The sequence below is a fragment of the Caloenas nicobarica genome, chromosome 1 (assembly GCF_036013445.1).
Source record: "Caloenas nicobarica isolate bCalNic1 chromosome 1, bCalNic1.hap1, whole genome shotgun sequence".
NCBI classification, from domain to species: domain Eukaryota; kingdom Metazoa; phylum Chordata; class Aves; order Columbiformes; family Columbidae; genus Caloenas; species Caloenas nicobarica.
Genome location: NC_088245.1, coordinates 50353470 through 50376392, shown reverse-complemented (window position 1 = coordinate 50376392; position 22923 = coordinate 50353470). Strand labels below are relative to the sequence as shown.

General features: G+C 42.8%; 2 protein-coding genes across 2 annotated transcripts; both read right to left on the bottom strand.

Annotated features, from left to right (window-relative positions):
- Positions 1–1652: 1652 nt before the first annotated feature.
- LOC135986849 (uncharacterized protein C12orf50 homolog) lies at positions 1653–8619 on the bottom strand. The gene is made up of 10 exons (XM_065631373.1): positions 8472–8619; positions 6585–6746; positions 5998–6075; positions 5794–5907; positions 5060–5179; positions 4275–4397; positions 3837–4040; positions 2797–2883; positions 2320–2411; positions 1653–1715 (listed from the first exon to the last, which is right to left on the bottom strand). The coding sequence occupies exons 1-10, from the start codon at positions 8617–8619 to the stop codon at positions 1653–1655; spliced, it is 1191 nt and encodes a 396-aa protein (XP_065487445.1).
- Positions 8620–14494: 5875 nt separating this feature from the next.
- On the bottom strand, positions 14495–22634 carry LOC135998778 (uncharacterized protein C12orf50 homolog). The gene is made up of 11 exons (XM_065652000.1): positions 22584–22634; positions 21081–21282; positions 19283–19444; positions 19053–19130; positions 18849–18962; positions 18115–18234; positions 17330–17452; positions 16895–17098; positions 15853–15942; positions 15162–15253; positions 14495–14557 (listed from the first exon to the last, which is right to left on the bottom strand). Exons 1-11 carry the CDS (start codon positions 22632–22634, stop codon positions 14495–14497), a joined length of 1299 nt encoding a protein of 432 aa, XP_065508072.1.
- Positions 22635–22923: the final 289 nt, after the last annotated feature.

Here is a 22923-nt window from a genome sequence, read left to right as displayed (position 1 = left end):
GTTTGCTTTGTCTGAGTTTGGGCACAGTCGTGGCAGGAACGCGGCTGCACTGGGAGCCTGTGTGGAGCCGTTTTGCTGTGCCCACCTGTGAGCCCTGCAGAGACAAAACAACCTTGTTTCTCATCTTTTTGTTGTGCTCAAAGCAATATCAGCCTCCTGAGGGAAGAATTTATTTGAGGCTGCAAGATGTGGAGTATGTAGCAAGGTGACAGTAATGGAGCCCAGTCAAAGGTAATTCTTGCCAAGATGTAACAGGCAATGTCCGGACAGATCGGGGTGTCATTCGCCTGTCTGCTGTAGCGCTCCAACTGGCGTTGTCCAGTCTCTTCTTGAACACTGTCAGGCTTGGGCCGTGACACCTCCCTGGGGAGCCTGTTCCAGTGCTCCAGCACCCTCTGGGGGAAGAACCTTTCCCTGATGTCCAACCTAAACCTTCCCTGGCACATGTTCGTTTAATTGCCTCGGGTTCTGTCATTGGTCACCAGAGAGATCAGCACTTGCCCTTCCTTCTCCCCTTGTGAGGAAGCTGTAGAGCATGATGAGGTCTCCCCTTAGTCTTCTCTTCTCCAGGCTGAACAAAACAAGTGACTTTAGCTGCTCCACATATGGCTTCCCCTCCAAACCCTTCACCAACTTTGTAGCCCTCTTCTGGACACTCTCCAGTAGCTTTATATCTTTTTTTATCCTGGGGTGCCCAGAACTGCACCCAGTGCTCCAGGTGAGGCCGCACCAGTGCAGAGCAGAGCGGGACAATCACCTCCCTGGCAATGCTGTGCTTGATGCACCCAGGACACGGTTGCCCTCTTGGCTGCCAGGGACACTGTTGGCTCATGTTCAACTTGCCGTCAACCAGAACCCCCAGGTCCCTCTCTGCAGAGCTGCTTTCCAGCATCTCGTGCCCCAGTCTGTATGTACAGCCAGGGTTGCCGTGTCCCAGGTGCAAAATCCGGCACTTGCCCTTGTTAAACTTCATGCAGTTGGTGATTGCCCAGTTCTCCAATTTGTCCAGATCCCTCTGCAGGGTCTCTCTGCTCTCGACAGTGTCAACAGCTCCTCCCAACATTGTGTAAGCAGCAAGCTTAGGATTCCCTGTGTTCAAGTCATTTATGAAGACATTGAAGAGTGCTGGCCCTAAGATGGATCCTTGTGGAACCCACTAGTGACTGGTGTCCAACCCAACATGACCCCATTTACTAGAACCCTTTGAGCCCGACCCATCAGCCAATTGCTCACCCGCTGCATTGTTGTTTATGCAGCTGTGTGCTGGACATCTTGTCCAGGAGAATGCTGTGAGAGACAGTATCAAAGGCTTTACTGAAATCCAAAACCAATTTATTTAATCACGGTACATATGCATTAAAACTTCTGTTATGCAGTAAAACTTCTGTGAAATACATTAGGGGAACACTCTGCTTAGAGATTTTTTTCATCTCTATGCACATATTGTACTAGCAGTCTTGTGGTGAACAGCCACAGTCTTTAAAAATCATCTCAACTGTCTAATTTTCGTAACAGACACAACTTAGTGAATATATTTAAAACCTTAATATATGACCATACAGAACATACTTTCCTAATTTCCATTTTTGTCACTTTTGAAACATTGGTGCATCTCGTTTCACTTTAGAGTATTGTAATGTCAACCACTCGCTTCATCCTATTCTCCGCTCTGGGTATAGTTCTTGTTTTCTGTTCACTTGCATGTCGTTTTGGCTCTGTTGTCAAAATAGATATACAGAAGGTTTTGTACATTATTTACTAGAATAAATCTATAGATGCTCTTTCAGAAACAGGTTAAGAATTAAACTTTGAGCATGAGATAGAGGTTGTAATCTCTGCTTTCAAGGCAGCTGTAAAATGTATTAATGGTCCTTAGGGTATCAGGAGAATGTTCTGTAGCCCGAGTCCTTTTATGAATTTGGAGCTCGGCTGATCATCGTTCAGCTGTTGCAGATGCTTCACGAGCAATCAAACAGACAAACAGATCACACTCCTGTGGTCTGTGCTGTGCTTTGTCCAGCGCTACGAGCCAAAACCCACTTGTTGTAGCTCCTCACTTTGAAGGCAGGTACGTATTTTGCTTTCATATCAGTAATATTGTAAAACATTAGAAATCCTGGGTTAGTTTTACAGTCAAAATTACATATCTGCAAACAAACAGAACTACTCCCTGGTCATTCAGATGACTTAGCACTGCTTAGAATCTTGTGGGTTTTGGCTGCAAAAGCTTTAAGAGCAGTTTTACATTTTCTAGTTGGGGAGAGTCCTGTCGCTTTTGTGAAGTAGACTGCATTGTAAAAATTTCGATCAAACAGTTACCTGAATGGTTGTTCCAAATTTAGGGAATGTTTTTGCATGTGGATTTCTTTTCCTCCAAGTTGGTGCATTGTAAGATCCTGAAGTGTATTTGTCTGTAGAAGAAACATAAACATTGTTTCTGAGTTCAGCTACAATTTCAGGAAGGACTCTTTTAGGCTGGTATGTGAATTAAATATTACATCAGCTGAAGTATGAATGAAAGCATCAGGTGAATCCAATCTCCTCTTCTATCCCTGCATGTGCATGCACTAGACATAAGGCAATGGGATGTTTTTGTGCTGGGCAGTTGATTGTGCATCAGAGAAGCTGCCTAATGACTAACTGTTTTCTGTGAAATTTGGTTAAAAATATTATTAGTTCTCTTGTTTTGTATTAATTCCATCTCAATTCCATTAATTCAAATCATTAATTGCAAAATAATGCTACGATTTTAAGTTTATATATAGCTATTTATACACAACATGTAAGCATTACAACAGTTTTCTGTTTGGGTCGAAAATCTTCTATTTGTGTCAAGCTGATTCTTTGGTTTGGAGCATTTCCAACCATATGGCTCAGGTACTGCTTGAAAATAAAGGTAGTGGCAATGGTAATGGTTGTTCTTATGACAAAAAAGCTGATCACCTTTTTTTGTGAAATGCTCTAACTTTTTTTAACCTGGCAATTGATTAATTGTATTATTCAGATTAAGAATGTTCTCTTTGTAATCTCTCTACCAATCTGTCCACATTTAATCAAAGCAAACATGAAAAGAAAAAAAGTAAAACTGTTCATCTCCAGAATAAAGCAGTACCGTTTGGATTAATTCGACTTAACATTATGAATCTTTGGGAAGCGGTTACTCTTTCTGAGTGAGATTCCCTTTATTGGAAATGAAGACAGGGAGGCACCTCAAGATGGAGATTCAACCAGTCTTAGAAGAGATGACTGAACCTGGCAAGATGAAATTGCTTTCTTAACTTATGATTATTGAAATTATTTACCACTAAACTTCTACATGAAGTGAGAGATGAAAACAACAGAATTATCCAGAGTAGCCATGGAAAAGGAAAGCAGAAAGGCAAATGAAACCCAACTGATGTACGAGGTTGTGAGAAGCTGTATTAGCAAGTTGAAAAGACAGTGTAAGATGTAAAATTATGGTTACATTTGAAACAGATTGCCAAAAAGCAACACACAGGACTTCTTTACGGAAGATGAAAATAATACTAAATTATAAAAATAGGCATGAATCCATCATGCTCCAACATGAAGTTACATGGACTATTAGAAGTTATTAAATATTTCAGAAGAAGAAATCAGATAAAAGAAGCTGTAATTAATGGCGATCGGTATGTTAGTACACATCAGCACATCATTGCATTCATTGCTCTTTGGGCAGAGAAATGAATTCCTGCTATGAAGGCATTTAGGCAGAAATGACTTAACAATCACCTGCAGGGACAAAAACGAAAGCAGCACAATACAGACAGGCACATTTGAGGCATTTTAAGAATCCTGTGTAAGCAGGAGCCCACCTGTAGATCCGTTGAAATTTGGTTCCTGGTTGACATTGACAGTGCGGTAGAATACATATGCTGATCTTCGAGGTTCTGAAGAATCACAATATGTCTTTCTTCCAGCTGCTCTCCCACGAGGAACATAAGCAGCAGTTTCATCGTCCTTACTTTGACCCCTTGGCTGGTAACTTGGTTTTCCTTTGGGGTCTGAAGTGTGAATTCCTAAAAGTGAAAAAGCAAATTAAATGAAAATTTTGAGCTGTTCATCAAATTTTGACATACTGCAGGAGCCTGGAGGCTGGAAGACAAGATTAAAACAATGTTCTTTGTGGAGAGTCCAATCTAAATATGGATTGTCCACATTTGACATTAAGAACAGAAATTAGGTAGGTAGTGCTGGATCATCTAAAAGTTTAGTAAATGAAAATGAATAAGCCAACTGTTTTCTCAAAATACCTTTTCCTGGTACCGTATGAGGTGAATTTCTTGGCTCCTCAGAAGTCCATTTATTCTTCTTTATTTCTTTGGAGTGATGCTTATTTACCAGCTCACTGTGGTTGTGTTTAGGGTTTACAGTTTAACAAACATTGGCTTTAATCCACAGGGACATTTGTAAGAACGGAGAGTGAAAAGCTGTATGTAATTTGTGTGTGTGTCACAGGGGGAATAAACCCTTTTCCAAAGTCAAAATGTAACATCTGCATGGGAACCCAATGCAAACAGGCTCCAAAGCGCAGGGTGACAACTTCTGAGCCTGAGCTGCCTGTCATTACAAGAGAACTCAGCAACAAAACCACAACCCTTAATATGTTCCTCTCTGCCGCTGTTTATTTCTCGCCCCTTGCACATGAGGGATGCTTTGCCTGTGTCTCAGTTGTATCAGTTCAGCTACGTGTTGTCCTGCAAACTGAACAACTAAAACAACGTGGCATAGAAAATAACTTCAGTTGACAAAAGGATTACTTGAATCGTCAAGCACTTCGGTGATACAGTTCACAGCACGGGCCCACACAGAGTCTTAACAGCTGAATGCGCATTGCTGACATGGTGACAAACAGCGTTGCAGAAATACCAAGGAATGGCGGGAGATTCAACATTCCTATAATAGATTCACCTCTGATGTCAATGTACCTGGTGACTAAGGGTATTCTACTGCAGTTTAAGGCGTGCATATTCAGGTATTTTACTTACCACAAGAGAAGATGTTAATCAAGGAGAAGCTGATGCTAAAGGGTATTTACCTCCATTGTCAAAGGATCGACGATCTCTTCTGGGAATACGCTCTGTTGGTATTCTCCTTCCTGAAATCTCTCCTTCTCTTTTTGTATTAATAAATGTTCTGGGAATTCTACTGCCATCACCTGGAAAGGCAACAGAAAGGATGTGTGAGCTGCTTGTGTGTAAGCACAGGGACTGGCCCTGCCATTCTCTTCCTCCCACCTCTGTGAGATAGTGATGAGTGCAATTTCCTTTAACCTCCCATTTTATATTCTTTCTCTTTTCTTAGATGTTTGGTTCCTGTCTACTGTAACTGATGTAGAACTTTCATGCTCTCTAAGACAATTCCATAAAATGCAGCTTAAAGACAAACTATGGCTCCAAAGTAAAGAACCAGCTACAAATTACCTGCTCATTCTTTAGCTTCTCACTTTTCATGAATTGTATTGATGAATCTTATCTGACAAAATTTATGTAACAGTTGTATATCTCTAGAAAGTACGCATGATGTTTACAGCCCGTTTCTACCTTTTCCATCTGCATTTGATACAGGTAGTCACCACGTGTGTGACACTATGTATGTAGATATATGTGGGGAAAAATTAATGAAGTATTTTACTGTTCTTCGTAATATGCTGTCTTTTATTGTCACTAAATTAAAGAAGAGGGGAGGAGGGGCAAGGTATGTAATCCTTTGTCCCTGTAAGTATGATCCTAAAAGTGGTACATATTGTCCAAGAAGATGAAAAGTCCTTACCTTTCTGCAAGTCTCGCTCGGTAGCTTCCAGGAGTAATTTCTCCTTTTCCCGAGGTGAAGACACAGTTTGTGCTGATTGATGTTCGTGAGGGTATTGCATCCTATAATACTCTCCTAAACATAGCCCAAGAGGGAAAATAAACCCAAGGCTTAGTATATTGGCATTGTTGCTGTTTAGGAAAGAGTGACTGATTTCATATTTACCAGTTTTATAGCATATTTCCTTTATGGCTCTTTCCTCTTCAATTTCTGCAGCAGTCTTAGGCACCCAATTAGAAACATCTGTAGGAAATAGTTTTAAAAGATTACTAGGTATCTATACAAAGACCTTCAGCAATTCTTAATAATCAAATATCATCATGAATTTCTCTGAGTGAGATACAGTCAAGGGTTTAACTACATTTAAAAAATAAAAAACCAAAACAAATATATATAAATATGCATAGATATTCAGTTAATCTAGTGAATTGTGTCCCCAAATTTAGAGAAGGTTTGAAGAGTATTTGATGGCCATCTGAATTGTGGATCACTTTTCAAATTCTATTTAATGAAAATGGGGTATGTGGATGATACTGCTATTGAAATATACAAATAGGCATTTCACAGGAATTAGGACGTTGCCTCACTTCTGGTGACTACTGGTTCCAAGATATTGGGGATTAGCTGGAGACTATTTTGAAGTCTTGTTAACAACTCTTCTAAATAGCTAATGGTTGTTACAACAAATCAGTTGTGAAGTGTAGAAAAAGATCCTATTCTACTTTTTTGTAAAAGAAAAAAAATCTGTTTACAGGTCTCTTTCTCATCGTCATCCTCTTCATCTACTTCATTCTTGAGGCTTATAATCAGTGGAGCATGAACTGGTAGGAAAATATTTTCTTGATTTCGGAGTGATTTCTGATGATGGGCTGGATGCAGAATCCTTTCTTGGCCACCCTGTTGCAATGACACATCTGCAGAAAAGAACATTATATTTCTTTTATTAGGAGGAACTAAAATGTCAAATCCAGGTTCAGATCAGCAGGTGTAACTTTGACATCTTTATCCTATGGAAGGGATCATTACATAGGCGCATTGTGCCTTGTGGTAAAACTATTCCGCAGAGCTTGGCAAAGGAGCATCTTGCAACAACAGAAAGCGTGAAAAAACACGGGTTGTATCTCCTCTGAAAGAACAGATGAGGAATAAAGCCTTTGGAAAAGAGGGACGTTTTGATAATTTAATGATGTTTAGAGAAGGCTGGATGTCTCTTCCAGCTGTTGGATACTAATTTCAGTCAGTATCCTTCTTTCTTCCAATGTGTTTCAGGATATTTACAACAGAGGGAAACATGTAAGTAGTTGTACCTGCACTGAAATGAGTACATGAGTTTTGTACCCCAGCTGTGAAAATATTTTAAATATGCTGAATTATAGGCAGAATTATAGTACCACTCCCCATGGCATCTACCTTTGGTGAATTTAGCAATGCTAAGCACTGCATTACCCATTTTTAGCTTGCAGACATTTTTTTCTATCCAAATTTTCAGAATCACAACTCTCTTTATGAAGTAGAAAATGTAGATTTTTGAGAGAAAAATCTAGTTCATGAAAATCATTTTCACTTAAACAGAAGAAAATCAGAAAAGGCATTCTTTTCCTTAGGAATTTAGAGCTGCCTGTAATGTTTGCAGAAAACGGTATCAGAACTGGGATAACATTTTCTGAGAGCAAGGAAATAAATCTGCCTGAAATAAAAATAATGAAAAACTGTGAGACTATTTACATTATACCAGCTGACCAATCTGCACCTATAGATAAAATCAGGATTGTGTCCATTATATTAAAAATACTGAAGTTGGACATGGTTTCCAGTCTTAAAGAAATAAGATGAAGATGGGCATTTTGGGCACTCACAAAAACAGCCCTCAAGTTCTTGCCTTGCTCCTCTGGAGTTGGTTGGCTCAACACGCCCACATAGGACATGCTAACTTTCCCTGGGGGAATTTCTGGAACACAAGGTGTTTGCTTCTGACTAGAGGTCTCTCTGGACTTCTCTCATGACACCTTTCTCCAGCTCTGGAGCTCAGGCCCATGAACATCTCCATTTTAGTCCCCTTGCTCGTACATCTACGACAAGTCACGCTGACTTGCTCTCACTCCAGCTTCTGCCTGATTTCTGACACCTGTCTTGGTTCCCTGCCCTGGACACTTTCCCTCTTCCAGGTTCCAGCTGTCTAGCAAGACCCTGGTAAGCAAGAGCTCTCCTTAGAAAGGACCAGAGCTTAAAAAAAAAAAAGCACAAAAAAAAGCCTACAAAACCAACTTGTAATGCTGTTTTTTTAATTTTCCAGGAATAATCTGACTTTCAGATACTGTATGGCCTTCTAAACTATTACTGCAACATTTCTACTCTGTGTATCTTAGAAACCTAAATTGCCACTTAGGACATCATCTTTCCTGCAATTTCTGGTTAGGAAGATCTGTAACATGACAGCTAAAAAATTCATGTGGCTACCCTGTTCAAATGCCAATACAATTCCTTTCTTTGCCTTGAACTCACTGCGGTAGCAGATCCTACCCCATTGATTTGCCATGGTACATTTTGAACCTTCATAGAGATTACTGAGCACGGCAGGGACATTCTTGTTTATGTACTTACTCTAATGAACAAAGAGTAGAGAAAATATTTTTACTCACTGTTACTAGGTGGCAGAAAAAGTCCATTTATATTTCGAGGTTTGGTATGACGGAAGGCACAACTGATCCTCACACAGCCTGAGGGCTGTTTTTCCCAGTAACAGGTGATGTGGCTGTACTTCTGCTGCAGGAGAAAAAGAGTTGTCATATATTGGAAACAGAACAATAAAAATGGACTAAATGGAGCAGTACATGGTCTACTGCTGTGAACATATGACCAAGATTTTATGGACCATATTCTGATATTTTAGAACACTTGAAGTTATCTTTAACGATATCTGAAGCTCCAGAGCACTCTAATGTTATCCTGAGTTAGGTCGATGGAGCTTTCGTGATGTAAAACTTTCCAGATAAGAACAGGAGTAAAGCAGTCTAATAACTGTACTGCAGACGTTTCATGAGATGCTGGGAATAAAACGAATCTATTAGTATACTGAACTCCTGATAACTCTCAAGTTATCCTGAGTTAGGAAAGATTCCCAAAAAAACCCCTGAAAAGTTAAAAGTTTGGGAGTTGATGTTCTGAGACTATTGTCATTATACTGCTCACACCACCTCCCAGCTGTTTTTATAGATGGTAAACAAAATCCTAATGCGAAAAAAAAAAATCTGCAGGGACTTGTTTAATTATTTGTGTAATTTTTTCTACTTTACTCACACATATGTGGACACTACTGCTCGCTCTATTGGTCAAAATATCACCAGCTAAACAGTCTACACAATATTGCACAGATAGCACGTTCATGAGAGTCACTCTTGTGTTACTTAAAATTGTTTTTCTGTATCTCTGCCTTATTCAAGAGTACAGATTTTAGAATCGTTTCTGCTTATGCAATTCACTTCTTAATGAGTTTCTGGGTGATATTTTAAAAGAAAATGAAGTCACGCTTAGAAATATTTGAATATTTGAATGTAAGTTTCACCCAGATCGAGATGTTAACAGCTGGGTCTAAGAGCAGCATCTCCAAAACACGCCATGTTTGGACTGTAGTCAGTACAACTGGGCCATCCCCTGAGACGCGCTGGGTCTGGAGCCAAAGCTCATCTCCCCGGCATTAACGCCTAAATCCCCATTGCTGAAATGGATGCAAAACGAAAAATTGCCCATGGTTCAGAAGATCATTAGCTCTTCTCACCACTTCCAAAAATCCGATATTTCCTCTACAGATGTGGCCATGACCCAGCCAGAGTGACCTATCAGCTTCTCTGTTTACATAACAGACCTCTCTGTCAACACGGCTGAATCAAGAAATCAAGGATCCAAAGCACTCTACAATCTACAGCGTTTACCTGTGCGTAGGGGGAATGGTGGAAATAGCAGTCATTCCCAACTGCGGTCATTTTCACCTCTCGTGCTTCTCTTCCACGCTCTTAATACCCGCAGAACATACGTGCAAACATTGAAGACCCCAAGTGACAGCAAAAGGCACTCGAGCGAAGGAGCTGGTGCCTTCTGCAGCCTTGCCGAACCGACGAAGGCAGTTGCCAGCCAGTATAGAATGTTACGTTTTGAAAGTTCCAACTGCTCCTCCAGCTCCTGATGTCAACATCATGGCGCCAGGAGACATGTCCAGCTTGAACATCTACCCTCATCTTCATTGCTTCAGTGCAAAGTACAGAAAACGGGACCATTTCAGAGTCTCCCATTCCAGTGTTTCTTTAATGAAAAATGGAACAAACCCATTTGCCGGGGCTTAAATAATACCCAACATCTTGCTGTAGGAACTGTGGCCTGTGAAACCAACCTTTGATGACACAAAGACAAACCTTATTGACTAGTTCTTAATCAAAACCCTTCTGCCCAATGTTTTTTTACTGCAGCTCTTCCTTTGGATGGAGGAACTTGTCGCTCCTGTTAGTACACTGTTGGCTGTTCGCTGCTGACATGGTTGGGGTTACTTGCTTTTTCTTGCTTCTATGGGGTCTACTGCCACCTCTAAAGCAGAAAGAGCAGTGTCCACTTGTATCCTGAATTAACACCTTTGTTCCCATTCAGGTCCTGGGCTGCCTCTGAACAGAAAGTACCTATGGGGGAAAATGAAGTTTCGGTCCTGGGAATGCTAAGCCATACTGTTATTTCCAGGACATGGGGTCAATTTTATAACTCAAGTGACATCAGTGACTGGGATATGAACACTTCAGAGCACTCTTAGATCAAAGCCTGAGAAGTTAGGACTAAAACACAAAAGGAAGCACAGGAAGGAGAGGAAGCCTCGACCTACAAGGAAAAGGACGTCATTGCTGCTTCCTTGGAAAAGAAATCAAAAAACTATTTCAACGGGACTGTAGCACTAATCACCAGAGCACACCTGTGCTGTACACCATTGGTCAGCCAGCGGGAAGGGGGACAGATGTGTACATGAAAAGCAGCTGCCGGCGGCTCCATGGGCACAAAGGGTACAAGGCTGGCTCAGCGGTGGTCACACCCAAGCTGGGGAAGAAGTACAAAGGCATTGAAATGACTGGAAGTCCTCCAGTCTCTCTAGAAGCCTATGAATTTTTTGTAATTCAAGTGTCAGCAGCCAGCCCGAGGACTAACTGCAGAGGAAAATACCGCCTGCCTGACCACTGGGACTTTGGCACTGGAATAAGGGCATTTCTACAGGAATGACCTGACCTGACTACGGGATGAAACTGCTCACTGAGATCAAGGTGGGCAGCAGTGACGCGGGCTGTGAACAGAGAAACGACGTGAAAAGACTCCCACAGTTCCATAAGCCCCGCAACTGCCTTTCAGGAAAGCAGATGCGGGCCATGAATACTGAACTGTCAGTGGGCCCGAGCAGCCGTCCGAAAAAGTGTTAACGCTGTCAAGAGCTGTCGAGACAGGGGCTCTTTGTAGTTACGTGGCTGTGCCTGGGCGAGGTAAGCTTAAGGTGGTAAGCTCAGGAAGAACTAATTCTGTGTTGGGGTTGCATGCCAAGGTGTTTGAAGCGGGTGGGGCTGCAGGGGAGGATTCCGAGAGAAGCTGCTGGAAGCTTCCCCCATGTCCGATAGAGCCCGTGCCAGCTGGCTCCAAGATGGACCCAGCGCTGGCCAAGGCTGCGCCCATCAGCCTGTGAAGAACTGACCGTAACCCCCATTCCCTCTTCCCACGTGCCGCTCAGGGAGAGGAGGTAGAGGAAATGCAGGAGGGAACCTGAGCACGGGAAGAAGGAGGCACGTTGGGAAGGTGGTTTAAGATGCAGGTTTTATTTCCCATTGCTGCACTCAGATTGGATTGGCAATAAACTACAAGAACTTCCACGTGGGAGTCGAGTCTGTGTTGCCCGTGGCAGCAGTGGGTGAGCGCTCTCTCCTTGTCCTGATCTCGACCCACGAGCTTTTCCTTGGGCCTTCTCTCCCCTGCCCAGCTGAGGAGGGAGGGGAGTGACAGAGCAGCTTTGGTGGGCACCTGGTGTCCAGCCAGGGTCAAGCCAGCACAGCTTGCAAGGTTTATCCCGAGGCGCAGAGCCCGGGCAACACCCGGAGGCCCCTGTGCTGACGGGGGCCAAACCGACCCAGAGAGTTCCCCACTGGGCATCCCTGCCCCAGCCAGGCGTGCGGCGCCCGGGCAAGCAGAAAACAGCCCGAGGAACGGCTGCCGGGCCAACGGCACCGCCACCGCGCGCTGCCTCAGCCCGGAGCCGAAAACAGGCGGGCGGGGCCGCCCTGACACAGCGGGAGCCGCTCTGGAGAGAGAACGGCGGCTGGAGCCCTGGAGCTGCCCCAGGCCCGCGGCCGGACCGGGCGGCTGTGAGCGGGGGTGCCCCCGCCTCGCTGCCGGCTGCCGGGAAGGGGCCCCGAGGCCACCGCGCCCGCCCTGCCCTGCGCCGCCCTCCCCGGCGCTCGGGTGCGTGGCGGGGCTCGTGGCGGGCGGGCGCTCACGGACTCCATTTCCCGTGGCGCAGCGCGGGGCGGTGCAGCCGCAGTTCCGGCCGGCGCTGGTCCGGCGGCGGGAGCGGGCGGGCTCGGGTGGCCGGGGCCATGAGGCGGCGGGGCGCGGTGCAGCGGAAGGTGCCGTGTGTGTTCGTGACCGAGGTGAAGGAGGAGCCGTCGGCCAAGCGGGAGCGCCAGGTGGCCGAGGCGGAACGGGGCCGGGGCCGGGCCCAGGGGGAGTCGCTGGGCCGCGGGGAGCGGCGCCGCACGGCGGGGCGGAGCGGGGTGGACAGGCAGCGGCAGCGGCCGTGTCAGACCCGCCCGGGCCGGCTGCGGGGAGGGGGACAGCGAGTGGCGGGAGGTTTGGCTGCAGATCTTGAGAGAAATGTGCGGTCCGGGTTTCCATATGGCTCCCCGCCTTAACTGCGGGAGAGAAAGATCGTTTGGGAGCCAGTTCAGGTGTGTCCCCCCCTTTTGCTGCCAAGTGCATCCAGGTGTGCACCCCGATGCTGAGTTTGCTTTGTCTGAGTTTGGGCACAGTCGTGGCAGGAACGCGGCTGCACTGGGAGCCTGTGTGGAGCCGTTTTGCTGTGCCCACCTGTGAGCCCTGCAGAGACAAAACAACCTTGTTTCTCATCTTTTTGTTGTGCTCAAAGCAATATCAGCCTTCTGAGGGAAGAATTTATTTGAGGCTGCAAGATGTGGAGTATGTAGCAAGGTGACAGTAATGGAGCCCAGTCAAAGGTAATTCTTGCCAAGATGTAACAGGCAATGTCCGGACAGATCGGGGTGTCATTCGCCTGTCTGCTGTAGCGCTCCAACTGGCGTTGTCCAGTCTCTTCTTGAACACTGTCAGGCTTGGGCCGTGACACCTCCCTGGGGAGCCTGTTCCAGTGCTCCAGCACCCTCTGGGGGAAGAACCTTTCCCTGATGTCCAACCTAAACCTTCCCTGGCACATGTTCCTTTAATTCCCTCAGGTTCTGTCATTGGTCACCAGAGAGATCAGCACTTGCCCTTCCTTCTCCCCTTGTGAGGAAGCTGTAGAGCATGATGAGGTCTCCCCTTAGTCTTCTCTTCTCCAGGCTGAACAAAACAAGTGACTTTAGCTGCTCCACATATGGCTTCCCCTCCAAACCCTTCACCAACTTTGTAGCCCTCTTCTGGACACTCTCCAGTAGCTTTATATCTTTTTTTATCCTGGGGTGCCCAGAACTGCACCCAGTGCTCCAGGTGAGGCCGCACCAGTGCAGAGCAGAGCGGCACAATCCCCTCCCTGGCAATGCTGTGCTTGATGCACCCAGGACACGGTTGCCCTCTTGGCTGCCAGGGACACTGTTGGCTCATGTTCAACCTCCCGCCGACCAGAACCCCCAGGTCCCTCTCTGCAAAGCTGCTTTCCGGCATCTCGTGACCCAGTCTGTATGTACAGCCAGGGTTGCCGTGTCCCAGGTGCAAAATCCGGCACTTGCCCTTGTTAAACTTCATGCAGTTGGTGATTGCCCAGTTCTCCAATTTGTCCAGATCCCTCTGCAGGGTCTCTCTGCTCTCGACAGTGTCAACAGCTCCTCCCAACATTGTGTAAGCAGCAAGCTTAGGATTCCCTGTGTTCAAGTCATTTATGAAGACGTTGAAGAGTGCTGGCCCTAAGATGGATCCTTGTGGAACCCACTAGTGACTGGTGTCCAACCCAACATGACCCCATTTACTAGAACCCTTTGAGCCCGACCCATCAGCCAATTGCTCACCCGCTGCATTGTTGTTTATGCAGCTGTGTGCTGGACATCTTGTCCAGGAGAATGCTGTGAGAGACAGTATCAAAGGCTTTACTGAAATCCAAAACCAATTTATTTAATCACGGTACATATGCATTAAAACTTCTGTTATGCAGTAAAACTTCTGTGAAATACATTAGGGGAACACTCTGCTTAGAGATTTTTTTCATCTCTATGCACATATTGTACTAGCAGTCTTGTGGTGAACAGCCACAGTCTTTAAAAATCATCTCAACTGTCTAATTTTCGTAACAGACACAACTTAGTGAATATATTTAAAACCTTAATATATGACCATACAGAACATACTTTCCTAATTTCCATTTTTGTCACTTTTGAAACATTGGTGCATCTCGTTTCACTTTAGAGTATTGTAATGTCAACCACTCGCTTCATGCTATTCTCCGCTCTGGGTATAGTTCTTGTTTTCTGTTCACTTCCGTGTCCTTTTGGCTCTGTTGTCAAAATAGATATACAGAAGGTTTTGTACATTATTTACTAGAATAAATCTATAGATGCTCTTTCAGAAACAGGTTAAGAATTAAACTTTGAGCATGAGATAGAGGTTGTAATCTCTGCTTTCAAGGCAGCTGTAAAATGTATTAATGGTCCTTAGGGTATCAGGAGAATGTTCTGTAGCCCGAGTCCTTTTATGAATTTGGAGCTCGGCTGATCATCGTTTAGCTGTTGCAGATGCTTCACGAGCAATCAAACAGACAAACAGATCACACTCCTGTGGTCTGTGCTGTGCTTTGTCCAGCGCTACGAGCCAAAACCCACTTGTTGTAGCTCCTCACTTTGAAGGCAGGTACGTATTTTGCTTTCATATCAGTAATATTGTAAAACATTAGAAATCCTGGGTTAGTTTTACAGTCAAAATTACATATCTGCAAACAAACAGAACTACTCCCTGGTCATTCAGATGACTCAGCATTGCTTAGAATCTTGTGGGTTTTGGCTGCAAAAGCTTTAAGAGCAGTTTTACATTTTCTAGGTGGGGAGAGTCCTGTCGCTTTTGTGAAGTAGACTGCATTGTAAAAATTTCGATCAAACAGTTACCTGAATGGTTGTTCCAAATTTAGGGAATGTTTTTGCATGTGGATTTCTTCTCCTCCAAGTTGGTGCATTGTAAGATCCTGAAGTGTATTTGTCTGTAGAAGAAACATAAACATTGTTTCTGAGTTCAGCTACAATTTCAGGAAGGACTCTCTTAGGCTGCTATGTGAATTAAATATTACATCAGCTGAAGTATCCATGAAAGCATCAGGTGAATCACACATCATCTCTGAAATACAAGCCAGTGTTAAATACAGACTTTCTCTCCAGTACTTTAAAGATCATTTGTAATCTTGCAGTGTTTCCTCAGGCTCACGGGATCTTCCAAACGAGGCGATTCTGCCACGGACACCCGTGACTTGAACAAAGTCAATATTCCTGTGTTCAAAATCTTCCCAAAGGCATCAGTTGCTTTTCAGTTAAACAAATCCATAATCCAATCTCCTCTTCTATCCCTGCTTGTGCAAGCACTAGATAGATGGCAAACGGATGTTTTTGTGCTGGGCAGTTGATTGTGCATCAGAGAAGCTGCCTAATGACTAAGTGTTTTCTGTGAAATTTGGTTAAAAATATTATTAGTTCTCCTTTTCTATTAATTCCATCTTAATTCCATTAATTCAAATCATTAATTGCAAAATAATGCTACGATTTTAAGTTTATATATAGCTATTTATACACAACATGTAAGCATTACCATAGTTTTCTGTTTGGGTCGAAAATCTTCTATTTGTGTCAAGCTGATTCTTTGGTTTGGAGCATTTCCGACCATATGGCTCAGGTACTGCTGAAAAGAAAGGTAGTGACAATGGTAATGGTTGTTCTTATGACAAAAAAGCTGATCACCTTTTTTTGTGAAATGCTCTAACTTTTTTTAACCTGGCAATTGATTAATTGTGTTATTCAGATGAAGAATGTTCTCTTTGTGATCTCTCTACCAATCTGTCCACATTTAATCAAAGCAAACATGAAAAGCAAAAAAGTAAAACTGTTCATCTCCAGAGTAAAGCAGTACCATTTGGATTAATTCGACTTAACATTATGAATCTTTGGGAAGGGGTTACTCTGTCGGAGTGAGATTCCTTTTATTGGAAATGAAGACAGGGAGGCACCTCAAGATGGAGATTCAACCAGTCTTAGAAGAGATGACTGAACCTGGCAAGATGAAATCGCTTTCTTAACTTACGATTATTGAAATTATTTACCACTAAATTTCTACATGAAGTGAGAGATGAAACCAACAGAATTATCCAGAGTAACCATGGAAAAGGAAAGCAGAAAGGCAAATAAAACCCAACTGATGTACGAGGTTGTGAGAAGCTGTATTAGCAAGTTGAAAAGACAGTGTAAGATGTAAAATTACGGTTACACCTGAAACAGATTGCCAAAAAGCAACACACGGGACTTCTTTACGGAAGATGAAAATAATACTAAATTATAAAAATAGGCATGAATCCATCATGCTCCAACATGAAGTTAAATGGACTACTACAAGTTATTAAATATTTCAGAAGAAGAAATCAGATAAAAGAAGCTGTAATTAGTGGCGGTCAGTATGTTAGTACACATCAGCACATCATTGCATTCATTGCTCTTTGGGCAGAGAAATGAATTCCTGCTATGAAGGCATTTAGGCAGAAATGACTTAACAATCACCTGCAGGGACAAAAACGAAAGCAGCACAATACAGACAGGCACATTTGAGGCATTTTAAGAATCCTGTGTAAACAGGAGCCCACCTGTAGATCCGCTGAACTTTGGTTCCTGGTTGACGTTGACAGTGCGGTAGAATACATATGCTGATCTTCGAGGTTCTGAAGAATCACAATAAGTCTTTCTTCCAGCTGCTCTCCCACGAGGAACATAAGCAGCAGTTTCATCATCCTTCCTTTGACCCCTTGGTTGGTAACTTGGTTTTCCTTTGGGGTCTGAAGTGTGAATTCCTAAAAGTGAAAAAGCAAATTAAATGAAAATTTTGAGCTGTTCGTCAAAATTTGACATACTGCAGGAGCCTGGAGGCTGGAAGACAAGATTAATACAATGTTCTTTGTGGAGAGTCCAATCTAAATATGGATTGTCCACATTTGACATTAAGAGAAATTAGGTAGGTAGTCCTGGATCATCTAACAGTTTAGTAAATGAAAATGAATAAGCCAACTGTTTTCTCAAGATACCTTTTCCTGATACCGTATGAGGTGAATTTCTTGGCTCCTCAGAAGTCCATTTATTCTTCTTTATTTCTTTGGAGTGATGCTTATTTACCAGCTCACTGTGGTTGTGTTTAGGGTTTACAGTTTAACAAATATGGGCTTTAATCCACAGGGACATTTGTAAGAACTGAGAGTGAAAAGTTGTATGTAATTTGTGTGTGTGTCACAGGGGGAATAAACCCTTTTCCAAAGTCAAAGTATGACATCTGCATGGGAACCCAATGCAAACAGGCTCCAAAGCGCAGGGTGACAACTTCTGAGCCTGAGCTGCCTGTCATTACAAGAGAACTCAGCAACAAAACCACAACCCTTAATATGTTCCCCTCTGCCGCTGCTTATTTCTCACCCCTTGCACATGAGGGATGCTTTGCCTGTGTCTCAGTTGTATCAGTTCATCTACATGTTGTCCTGGAAACTGAACGACTAAAACAACGTGGCATAGAAAATAACTTCAGTTGGCAAAAGGATTACTTGAATCGTCAGGCACTTTGGTGATACAGTTCACAGCACGGGCCCACACAGAGTCTTAACAGCTGAATGCGCATTGCTGACATGGTGACAAACAGCGTTGCAGAAATACCAAGGAATGGCGGGAGATTCAACATTCCTATAATAGATTCACCTCCGATGTGAATGTACCTGGTGACTAAGGGTATTATACTGTAGTTTAAGGCGTGCATATTCAGTTACCTTATTTACCACAAGACAAGATGTTAATCAATGAGAAGCTGATGCTAAAGGGTATTTACCTCCATTGTCAAAGGATCGACGATCTCTTCTGGGAATACGCTCTGTTGGTATTCTCCTTCCTGAAATCTCTCCTTCTCTTTTTGTATTAATAAATGTTCTGGGAATTCTACTGCCATCACCTGGAAAGGCAACAGAAAGGATGTGTGAGCTGCTTGTGTGTAAGCACAGGGACTGGCCCTGCCATTCTCTTCCTCCCACCTCTGTGAGATAGTGATGAGTGCAATTTCCTTTAACCTCTCGTTTTATATTCTTTCTCTTTTCTTAGATGTTTGGTTCCTGTCTACTGTAACTGATGTAGAACTTTCATGCTCTCTAAGACAATTCCATAAAATGCAGCTTAAAGACAAACTATGGCTCCGAAGTAAAGAACCAGCTACAAATTACCTGCTCATTCTTTAGCTTCTCACTTTTCATGAATTGTATTGATGAATCTTACCTGACGAAATTTGTGTTACAGTTGTATATCTCTAGAAAGTACACATGACGTTTACAGCCTGTTTCTACCTTTTCCATCTGCATTTGATACAGGTAGTCACCACGTGTGTAACACTATGTATGTATATATATGTGGGGAAAAATTAATGTAGTGTTTTACTGTTCTTCGTAATATGCTGTCTTTTATTGTCACTAAATTAAAAAAGAGGGGAGGAGGGGCAAGGTATCTAATCCTTTGTCCCTGTAAGTGTAATCCTAAAAGTGGTACATATTGTCCAAGAAGATGAAAAGTCCTTACCTTTCTGCAAGTCTCGCTCAGTAGCTTCCAGGAGTAATTTCTCCTTTTCCCGAGGTGAAGACACAGTTTGTGCTGATTGGTGTTCGTGAGGGTATTGCATCCTGTAATATTCTCCTAAACACAGCCCGAGAGGGAAAATAAACCCAAGGCTTAGTATATTGGCATTGTTGCTGTTTAGGAAAGAGTGACTGATTTCATATTTACCAGTTTTATAGCATATTTCCTTTATGGCTCTTTCTTCTTCAATTTCTGCAGCAGTCTTAGGCACCCAATTAGAAACATCTGTAGGAAATAATGATGTGCTGATGTGCACTAGATTACTAGGTATGCATACAAAGACAACTCTTTTCTAAATAGCTAATGGTTATTATAACAAATAAGTGTAGAAAAAGATCCTATTGTACTTTTCTGTAAAAGAAGAAAAATCTGTTTACAGTTCTCTTTCTCATCATCGTCCTCTTCATCTTCTTCTTTCTTGAGGCTTATAATCAGTGGAGCATGAACTGGTAGTAAAATATTTTCTTGATTTCGGAGTGATTTCTGATGATGGGCTGGATGCAGAATCCTTTCTTGGCCACCCTGTTGCAATGACACATCTGCAGAAAAGAACATTATATTTCTGTTATTAGGAGGAACTAAAATATCAAACCCAGGTTCAGATCAGCAGGTATAGCTTTGAAATCTTTATCCTATGGAAGGGATCATTACATAGGCACATTGTGCCTTGTGGTAAAACTATTCTGCAGAGCTTGGCAAAAGAGCATCTTGCAACACCAGAAAGTATGTAAAAACATGGGTTGTAACTCCTCTGAATGGGCAGATAAAGCACTGCGGTAGAAAGCCTTTTGAAAAGAGGAATATTTTGATCATTTGATGATGTTTAGAAAAGGCTAGATATCTCTTCCAGCTGGTGGATACACTAATTTCAGTCAATATCCTTCTTTCTTCCAGTCTGTTTCAGGATATTTACAACATAGGGAAACATGCAAGTAGTAATACTGGGGCTGAAGCGAGTACATGAGTTTTGGACCCCAGCTGTGAAAATATTTTAAATATGCTGAGTAATTGGCAGACCTGTACCACTCCCCATGGCATCCTCCTATGTAGAATTTAGCAATGCTAAGCACTGCATTACCCATTTTTAGCTTGCAGACATTTTTTTTCTGTCCAAATTTTCAGAATCAAAACTCTCTTTATGAAGTACAAAATGTATATTTTGAGAAAGATTATGAAATTCATTTAAATAATTTACACTTAAATAGAAGAAAATCAGAAAAGTCATTCTTTTCCTTAGAAACTTATATCTACCCATTATGTTTTTAAAAAAGTGTATCAGAACTGGGATAGCATTTTCTGAGAGCCAGGAAATGCAATGGCCTGAAATAAAAATGATGATACAATCAGGATTCTGTACATTACATTAAAAATACTGAAGTTGGATATATTTTCCAGTTTTAAAGAAATAAGATGAAGATGTGCATTTTCGGCAATGTGTGCACTCACAGAAAGAGCACTCAAGTTCTTGTCTTGCTCCCTTGGGGTTGTGTGGCTCAACACGCCCACATAGGACACGCTACCTTTCCCTGGGGGAATTTCTGGAACACAAGGTGTTTGCTTCTGACTAGATGTCTCTCTGGACTTCTCTCGTGACACCTTTCTCCTGCTCTGGAGCTCAGGCCCATGAACATCTCCATTTTAGTCCCCTTGCTCATGCATCTGTGACAAGTCACGCTGCTCTCACTCCAGCTTCTGCCTGATTTCTGACACCTGCCTTGGTTCCCTGCCCTGGACACTTTCCGTGTTACAGGTTCCAGCTGTCTAACAGGACTCCCGGTAGCCAAGAGCTCCTCTTTGAAAGAATTGATGAAAAAACCCTACATCTTGTAATGGTTGGATTTTTAAAATTTTCTATAAATAATCTGATTTTCAGATATTGCACAGCCGTGCAAACTATTCCTGCAACATTTCTACTCCATAGCTCTTGCTAACCTCTTTCATGGGACTGAGAGAAACATCTGTAACATGACAGCTAAAAAATTCATGTGGCAACCCTGTTCAAATGCCAATAAAATTCATTTCTTTGCCTTGAACTTGCTGGGGTAGCAGATCCTACCCCATTGATTTACCATGGTACATTTTGGACCTTCATAGAGATTACTGAGCACTGCAGGGACATTCTTGTGGATCTGCTTATGCTAAGGGACAAATAGTAGAGAAAATATTTTTACTTACTGTTACTAGGTGGCAAAAAGAGTCCATTTATATTTCGCGGTTTGGTATGATGGAAGGCACAACTGATCCTCACACAGCCTGAGGGTTGTTTTTCCCAGAAACAGGCGATGTGGCTGTACTTCTGCTGCAGGAGAAAAGAGATTTCATATATTGTAAATATAACAATAAAAATAGAATAAATGCATTGGTACACGGTGTACTGCTGTGAACATATGACCAAGATTTTTTGGGACCTTATTCTGATATTTTAGAACTCTTAAAGTTATCCTTACAGATACCTGAAGCTCCAGAACACTCTAAAGTTATCCTGAGTTTGGTCGATGGAGCTTCCGTCATGTAAAAGTGTTCCTAGATGAGAACATGAGTAAAGCAGTCTAATAAGTACTGCTGACTTTTCGTGAGATGCTGGGAAGAAAAAGAATCTATTAGTTACTTAACTGGCATGTGGTTGAGTTTCCTTTCCCGCAGAATGGGATAATCAGGTCAATCCCAAACGAAATCGGCTGTACAAGTGCGAATCTTACATTAGACTCTCTTAAGAAATGTACATGGGTCCATGGGAAATAAGGAATGGGAAACCAAACCCAGAAAGATTCTCAGCAAAAACCGAAAAAATAACAGTTTGGGAGTTGATGTTCTGAGATTACTGTCATTAATATTGCTCACACCCTCTCCCAGCTGTTTGTACAGATGACAAACAAAAGCCTAATGGGGAAAAGAAAAACCTACCCGCCCCCCCCCCCCCCCCCAAAAAAAAGTCCCAGGCAAAACAAAAAAAACCCAAAAACATAACCAAAAAACCCCAAAACATAACCAAAACAACAACCAAAACCAAACCCAAAACAATAAAGAGCATATCTACATGGACTTGTTAATTATTTGTTTAATTATTCCTTCTTTACTAATACATATGCTCACACTGCTGCTCTCCCTCTATTGGTCAAAATTTCACCAGCTAAAAAGTCCACACAAGATTGCAGAGATAGCGCTTTCATGAGAGTCACTCTAGTTACTGTTACTTAAAATTGGTTTTCTGTATCCCTGCCTTATTCAAGAGTACCGATTTTAGGAACATTTCTGATTATGCAATTCACTTCTTAATGAGATTCTATGTGATATTTTAAAGGAATTTTCACCTAGTTCAAGACGTTAACGGCTGGGTCTAAGAGCAGCATCTCCAAAACACGCCACGTTTGGACTGTAGTCAGTACAACTGGGCCATCCCCTGAGACGCGCTGGGCCTGGAGCCAAAGCTCATCTCCCCGGCATTAACGCCTAAATCCCCATTGCTGAAATGGATGCAAAACGAAAAATTGCCCATGGTTCAGAAGATCATTAGCTCTTCTCACCACTTCCAAAAGTCCGATATTTCCTCTACCGATGTGGCCATGACCCAGCCAGAGTGAAATACCACCTTCTCTGTTTACATAACAGACCTCCCTGTCAACATGGCTATATCAAGAAACCAAGGATCCAAAGCACTCTACAATCTACAGCATTTACCTGTGGGTAGGAGGAACGGCGGAAATAGCAGTCATTCCCAACTGCGGTCATTTTCACCTCTTGCGCTTCTCCTCCACGCTCTTAGTACCAGCAGAACATACACGCAAACATTGAAGCTATGAATACTGAGGCAAAACGATGTGATTTCCTTGAAAGCAGCAGGTTTCTTCTAAAAACTGGGCCTTCACAACCTCAGATCTGCTTCTGTCACAAAAGAAGACCCCAAGTGATAGCAAAAGGCAGTTGAGTGAAGGAGCTGGTGCCTTCTGCAGCCTTGCCGAACCGACAAAGGCAGTTGCCAGCCAGTATAGAATGTTACGTTTCGAAAGTTCCAACTGCT